At 44.1% G+C, this 7,509-nt stretch overlaps 1 protein-coding gene across 1 annotated transcript in view; it reads right to left on the bottom strand.

Moving 5' to 3' along the window:
• LOC140302885 (semaphorin-3D) overlaps positions 1 to 7,509 on the bottom strand; it is a 150,247-nt gene that overhangs the window by 31,533 nt on the left and 111,205 nt on the right. The window contains exons 3-6 of the mRNA XM_072381413.1: positions 4,971 to 5,125; positions 2,286 to 2,348; positions 2,022 to 2,141; positions 820 to 910 (exon numbers count right to left, since the gene is read on the bottom strand). Of these exons, the coding sequence (XP_072237514.1) occupies positions 820 to 910; positions 2,022 to 2,141; positions 2,286 to 2,348; positions 4,971 to 5,125 (429 nt within the window). The remainder of the gene's footprint in view (positions 1 to 819; positions 911 to 2,021; positions 2,142 to 2,285; positions 2,349 to 4,970; positions 5,126 to 7,509) is intronic.

Below are 7,509 nucleotides of genomic sequence, written 5' to 3'. Positions count from 1 at the left end.
AGGGCTATAAATGCTTGAATAAATGAGCCAAAGCGGGGTTTGTCTCAGATTTTGGGGAACAGACTTGTTTATCAGCATCTTTTAAACAGTCATTGCAAAACTGATGGTGAACTTCACTGGTTTTGTGTGCGAAAAAGTCCCAGAAAGTGCATCAAGTAAGTCCAAAACCACAGAGGATGTGAGAGGAGATGGCTGGACTGTTTATCCTGTTCCCTGGAGGCCTGATTTAATCTCTTTCCATAAAAAGTGGAACTCACAACCAGAATGTCCTTAAAAAGTTTAGATAAATCAAATAGCTGATTGTCAGTGTTTTGTTTTGGGTGATTATTCATCCTCTGAGAAGCCGTAGATTCATCCTGACCTCTTGGTTGGGAACCACTTGACTGAATCAGCTGTAAATAGGCAGCTACAGCAGTAAGTTACATCATGGATGCTTGTTCTGATGATATCCTTTTGCTTACTGAAGTAACTTTTCAAGGTGCTTTTGTTCCTTTTTCTTAAACATGCGCTTCCACAGACGACACAGCCTCTGTTTAAAGACTTAAAGCTGCTCATGGAGCAGCTGTCTTCGTCTGAATTGCTGTGTTTTATGTCCTTAATGTCGGTTTTATGTCCTTAATGTCGGTTTTATGTCCTTAATGTCGCGTGGGGCAGCGGCTGACGTCAGCCTGTGAAATAACTCACTCAGACCACACACGCCTCAGCCCAGCTGACAATCTGCAGCGAGGAGGCGGACAGTCGGGGGATTGTACGCTGTCACCAGAATATGGAGCAGGTCACCTAACGTTCTCTGAGTATGGTGTATGTGCTCGGACCCACCGGTCAGTCGGGCCGTGAAGGACTCTCTGGGACTGAAGGGACATTTTCCTCTGCCGGACTCCACAGCGTGAGACAACATGAACAACAGCTTCTGCAGGACAGAGACAGGGATGGGGGGGGAGGGTCACATAAATCAGATGAGCCATAAAAACAGACTTGTTGGCACCAGCTTCATGTCTCTGCTGGATTGTGGCAATGTTATTTACATGAATGCATCTTTGTATACTTAGATGCATTGAACACAGTGGAGCAGCGTGGTTCAGGACAAACTTTATAAACCAGCCCACACCGTACGATCTGTCTGCTCCGTCCTCCCACTCAGTTATAAATCTGTTCTGGGTCTCTGCCCAACATACTTACAGACCTACAGTGCTGTCCAGAAGTCTTTAACTGCCCCTCATTTCCTTATAATTTCCTTCCAAGCAGACAGACTTTCTTTAATCTTTTAAAATCATCTTGAGATATAGTTCTCCAGCTTTCTGAAGGTCTTTCTTTGGACGTTTTCTGCTTTTTCGCTCATTTTTCGACCAGTCCTCAAGACTTTTGTACATTTGTAATATTTACATTTGGAAATAATCCTTGAATCTGTCTGTACTGAATTTAAATATGCAACTAAATCTGCTTGGAATCATCTCTAAATATTCAGAGTTTTTCATTTCTTAACCTTTTTATGTTTTATCGTTTCTTTATTTGCGTCATTTAGCTAATTGTCAGTGTGTGTTTTGCTGTGTTAGTTCTGCTGACTTGGTCATAAATCCCAGGATTTTCCTTAAATCCTTAAATATTCCTTATATCTCTCTGTACTAAATTTAAATATGCAACTAAATCTGCTTGGAATCATCTCTAAATATTCAGAGTTTTTCATTTCTTAACCTTTTTATCTTTTATCGTTTCTTTATTTGCGTCATTTAGCTAATTGTCAGTGTGTGTTTTGCTGTGTTAGTTCTGCTAACTCGGTCATAAATCCCAGGATTTTCTCCTCCCCGGTTAAATAAAACAGCTGAATGATGAAGATGAAGCTGCTTCTTTGTCTCCACTCTAAGGATGTTTTGTCATGTTGGCTGTCAGAGTAAAATGAGAAGCTTCACTCAGCAGAACTGACACCAAACAGATGTGTAGAATTGATTTCTGAAAATCAGTCAGTGATGGCGGGCCCATGTGAGAGGCCTTCTGACACAGCTGCAGGCTGGGGAGGTCCTCACCTCTTTGTTGTGGCCCAGCTGCAGGTACGTGCACTGTGGATGGAAGGCGCCGGTTCCACAGGCGTAAACATGAGTCTTATTGAAAGGCTGCAGCAGACGAACGAAGTTGGCACAGTCTCTCTGAGAATCAAACAGATCAATCAGAGCCACACGTCAGCGCGGACATTAGGGACTGAAATGAACACAAGGCAATAAAAACTAAGAAGCTTCACTGTTTGCGTCGTGCTTGTTGAACCATTTCAGACCTCAGAGAGCGACTCTTACCTCCAGACTTTTGCCTGCCAGCCTGCAGTGCTCCACATGTTCTCTGGCTGCCGGCCAGTGAATCTGATGACAAACGAGACACGAATGAGAGAAAATGTTAGTTTTCAGAAGCTAGCGGCATCAGGTTTAACACAGACCGCAGCACGGTTTAAAGCTTTTTTTACAGTGAAACATCTCTATGGTCCGTGGCTTTGTGTTTTCCTTTAGATCCTTTGCTGCCGTTTTCTCACACCCGGTTTATTCTCCCCTCATCACGCCGTCAGGAGATATTTTTCTGGGTTTTTATTTGTTCCAGATCACTGCTGATGTTAATTCTCTGTGGTCACTCAGACATTCACTGCTTCTCTTTAGTTCTGTTGCTTCAGCAGCAACTTTACTTTACTCCGATAGTCCAGCGTTTGGGTCCAACCTGTCAGGTCTCACAGAGGCTCTTAGGTTTTTGTACCTTCTCTTGTCACTTCCTGTTTTATTTTGAAATTACAGCTCCTCTGGTTTCAGATAACTTGTCCTTCCTCCCGTGTGTCTCATTGTCTTCCCTGATTCCCAAAGTGTTTCCACCTGTTCCCCTTGGTTCCTCAGGTGTATTTAGTCTGCGTCTCGTTGCCAGTGTGTTGAATTGTCTTTTCTTCCTCCAGCCTCCAAAGTAACCAAAGCCTAAGTATCAAAGATCTTGTTTATTGATGATTTCCTCCTTGAGATGATTTTCTGTTGTAGTCATAGATTTAGTCAAGTGAAGTTTTGTTTGCATTTGTCCTTTTTCAGTAGTATCTCCTGTAGAGGAGTGTCTTTGATTTATAATTATAACTTTCATAGCAACTCCATTAGAAGGAGCCTCTTTCTGTTTATTGATTTGTTAAATTTCTATAGAGCCTCCGACGGTTCGGAGAGGGATAAGTTTATTTGTAAGATTTCTATAACCTTTTGTTTTGTCCTCCTAGAGTGGAGAGAACCTTCTTTTGATAAGTTTTATAGTCTCACTCTCCTCTCCATAGGTACCGAGGAGAGTTAGGAATTTATAATCTATTACTTTACTCATCAGGTGACTATCATTATATAAATAAAATCTGATTATTGATACGACCCTGCAGTGCTTTCATGGATCGTGACAGAACCACAAGTAGAAACGAATCCTGACTGCTCTTTATTATATGAAGCTGCACAACTGGAACACTTTTAAAAGGCTTTTAAGGAGGCAGCGGGGGGGGCAGAGGGAGGCTTTACACCATGAAGCGTCACACCTTCAAACAATCCAACACTGCAGCAGGTTAGGAATAAAAGACTGTTAATCAAACGTCATTTCATCTCACATCAGATGGATGCATGAGACGCTACCAAAGGCTTCCTCAGAGAGGAAAGCTTTAAGGAGGGATTTAACGGTAGCCACAGAGTCTGAGTCCAGATCCATAAGATAGAAAAGGCCCAAACTCACAAGCTGTGACTGGGAATAGTTAACAGGACATTATCTGTGGATCTGAATGGAGCATTCCAGGTGGGATCATTTAAGACTTTCAGGGTGAGCATTAAGATTTTAAAATGAACCTGAAATCTAACGGGGAGCCACCGCAGGAAGGTGATGTGATCGTGCCTTTTAGTCCCGTAATAAGTGCAGCTGCAGTGTTTTGAATCAACTGGAGATAGCCGAGGAAGCCCTGACTGTAACCTGAGTGTAGCCAGAGAACAGCCTGCATAGCCTTTAAGTCAGCTGTTGGAAGAAATGATTTTAAAGGCGTCTTAGGACAGAAAAAACAAGACTGAGCAACAGTTTATATCCGAGAATAAAAACTAAGATCAGAATCAGATAGTCTTTACAGAAATGCTGCCAAGATTACAACCAACAGGGCTGCAAGAATTTAAAGGGCCAAACATAATGACCTCTGACCTCCAGCCTTTAATATCAGAGAGACTAGCTGGGATCCGTGGGTTTTATCGGCATGTGCAGCTGAGTGTAAAAAAGGTAAATAAGTTGAGGCCAGCATGCAAACAGAGAACCGAAGGGGCCAAGAACGGAGCCCCACTGGGCTCCACCAAGGTCATCCAGTGTTTTTTACCACTTTAAATCTAAAGAACTCACAGTGAGCATCTATCTGCAGCAGCAGCAGGTCACTGGTCAGCTTAAAAAGACCTGTCTGTGCAACGAAAAGCTCTAAAACCAGACTGGAAGCTGTTAAACCACCATTAATGACACCAACTGTGCAGAGACTCTCTCCAGAACCTCAGATAAAAGCGCAGCTCAGAGAATGATCTGCAGTTGCTTAGAGATAAGGGTTCACGTGAGGTTTTTCTATTAAATGGTATGAAGAAAACAGTCTGGAAGAGAACCAGAGACCAGAGACATATTGAACCCTTTAAGATAAGAGGGGCGAGTGCTGGTTTGGGTTGGAAATCAATTAAAACGCGGTTACAGGTCGGCATCTCGGTGTGGAGACACCGGCCTGCACAAAGTCCAAGTAAAACATCTCCGTTTAAAAGAAAATCTGCCTTTCTTTTATGAGTTTCAAGTAATTAACATAAAACTTTGGGAAAAGTGAAACTGCACATAAGGCTGCAAATAATTACTTCATTATTTCGACCAGATTAAAGGCCGATATCAGATGTTTGCCACCAGAAGAGGAGGAAGGATGCCGGTCCAACCCCAGGTCAGCTTAGAGCTGAGAAAAGTCAAACATGAGTGTTTCCGTGTCTCACCTTCTCTGATTCCAGGTCTAAGCTGTCAGGGCTCAGCAGGTAGATGTAGTCTTTCCCTCCGACCAGCAGCCAGCCTTGATCCTCGTCCAACAGCAGCGTCTGGTAGTCACCACTGACGCCACCTTTCCAGAAGATCACAGAACCGTTCCTCAGATCTGAACAGGAGGACAGACAGGGACATTCAGGGTGGGTTTTACTTTCATGCATTGAATAATTGCAGGTTTCCTTGTGGTTCCCAGAGTTTCTAAAAGCAGAATGGGAGGCAGAGCCTTCAGTTATCAGGCCCCTAAAAGCAGAATGGGAGGCAGAGCCTTCAGTTATCAGGCCCCTAAAAGCAGAATGGGAGGCAGAGCCTTCAGTTATCAGGCCTCTAAAAGCAGAATGGGAGGCAGAGCCTTCAGTTATCAGGCCCCTAAAAGCAGAAAGGGAGGCAGAGCCTTCAGTTATCAGGCCCCTAAAAGCAGAATGGGAGGCAGAGCCTTCAGTTATCAGGCCCCTAAAAGCAGAATGGGAGGCAGAGCCTTCAGTTATCAGGCCCCTAAAAGCAGAATGGGAGGCAGAGCCTTCAGTTATCAGGCCCCTAAAAGCAGAATGGGAGGCAGAGCCTTCAGTTATCAGGCCCCTAAAAGCAGAATGGGAGGCAGAGTCTTCAGTTATCAGGCCCCTAAAAGCAGAATGGGAGGCAGAGCCTTCAGTTATCAGGCCCCTAAAAGCAGAATGGGAGGCAGAGCCTTCAGTTATCAGGCCCCTAAAAGCAGAATGGGAGGCAGAGCCTTCAGTTATCAGGCCCCTAAAAGCAGAATGGGAGGCAGAGCCTTCAGTTATCAGGCCCCTAAAAGCAGAATGGGAGGCAGAGCCTTCAGTTATCAGGCCCCTAAAAGCAGAATGGGAGGCAGAGCCTTCAGTTATCAGGCCCCTCTCTGTGGAACCAGCTGCCAGTTTGGCTTCAGGAAGCAGACACCCTCTCTACCTTTAAGATCAGGCTGAAACTTTCCTTTCTGATAAAGCTTATAATTAGGGATGGCTCAGGTGAGCCTGAAACATCCCATAGTTCTGCTGCTATAGGCCCAGCCTGCTGGGGGAGCTCATCTGTCACACCTTTCCTCACTTTGCTCTCTTTTTCCTCCTGTTTAATTTCTCAAATGCTTTTATGTCCATGTGACATTATTGTGGTTATTAACTTGTGTTTCCCTGTTCCAGCAGGTATCCTTTGAATGGTGTTATGGTGTTTTCCCCCCTCTTTTCCCTCTTTTCTGTCTTCTCAAACCCCAGCTGGTTGAGGCGGATGGCCACCCTTCCTGGTTCTGGTTCTGCCAGAGGTTTCTTCCTGGTTCTGCCAGAGGTTTCTTCCTGGTTCTGGTTCTGCCAGAGGTTTCTTCCTGAGTCTGGTTCTGCCAGAGGTGTCTTCCTGGTTCTGGTTCTGCCAGAGGTTTCTTCCTGGTTCTGGTTCTGCCAGAGGTTTCTTCCTGGTTCTGGTTCTGCCAGAGGTTTCTTCCTGAGTCTGGTTCTGCCAGAGGTGTCTTCCTGGTTCTGGTTCTGCCCGAGGTTCCTTCCTGGTTCTGGTTCTGCCCGAGGTTCCTTCCTGGTTCTGGTTCTGCCCGAGGTTTCTTCCTGGTTCTGGTTCTGCCAGAGGTTTCTTCCTGGTTCTGGTTCTGCCAGAGGTTTCTTCCTGGTTCTGGTTCTGCCAGAGGTTTCTTCCTGTTAAAGGGAGTCGTTCCTTTCCACAGTCCCTCAGGCTCAGGACGGGAGATTGGACTGATGACAAGTTTCGGTCCAATCTGTTGGTTTCCTTAGCTGGATATTATTTTTTGAATTGGCTCCATATGAATTAATTGGATTATAATTACAATGAATTGAATTCCAATTGGCTTGAATTGGACTTTATTACTTAAGTGCCTTGAGATGACAATTGTTGTAATCTGGCGCTTTATAAATAAACTGAATTGAACTGAATTGAATTGAATTGAATTGAATTGAATTGAATTGAATTGAATAACTCTTTATCCGTCTCAGCTGTGATAGTTTCCCAGCAGCCTACATGCCCAGCTGCACTGAAGCAGGATGCCCAACAGATGTGACCCGTGGTGCCATCTCCCTGCTCTCATACCAGCTGTGAGCGGGACTTAAGTTCAGCGGATAATCATCCAAGTTCAAATGAAACAATACGATGCATCTTTAGCTCAATGACACGATGCTGCTGTCGACATTCAGTAAATACTGAAGCATCTAAACTTTCTGAATATAACGGTTTCATTCACCTCTACGAATGCACGATTTTAATGAAAATTAAACAGAAAAAACAGAAAGGAATTCCAGCTACATGTTAAAGTGATAAAGAGTTCACCCAAGAGTGGATCTGCTGATCAGATTTCACTTCTTAATCAAATATGAGCGTGAAGATTAGAAGTTAGCGGCTCACTGAACCTTTAGAGGGACCAAAAACAAAATGCATGATTAGTTTAAACCTTATGATGAGTCATTAGAGGTGAAATTAAACCAGTTCCATATGAAAAGCTCAAATAAGCTGCAGGCTAGGTGC

This window comes from Leuresthes tenuis, unplaced genomic scaffold (genome assembly GCF_036924035.1).
Source record: "Leuresthes tenuis unplaced genomic scaffold, fLeuTen1.0.hap1 SCAF_3, whole genome shotgun sequence".
In the NCBI taxonomy this organism is placed as follows: domain Eukaryota; kingdom Metazoa; phylum Chordata; class Actinopteri; order Atheriniformes; family Atherinopsidae; genus Leuresthes; species Leuresthes tenuis.
This window is presented reverse-complemented; position numbering and strand designations above follow the sequence as displayed.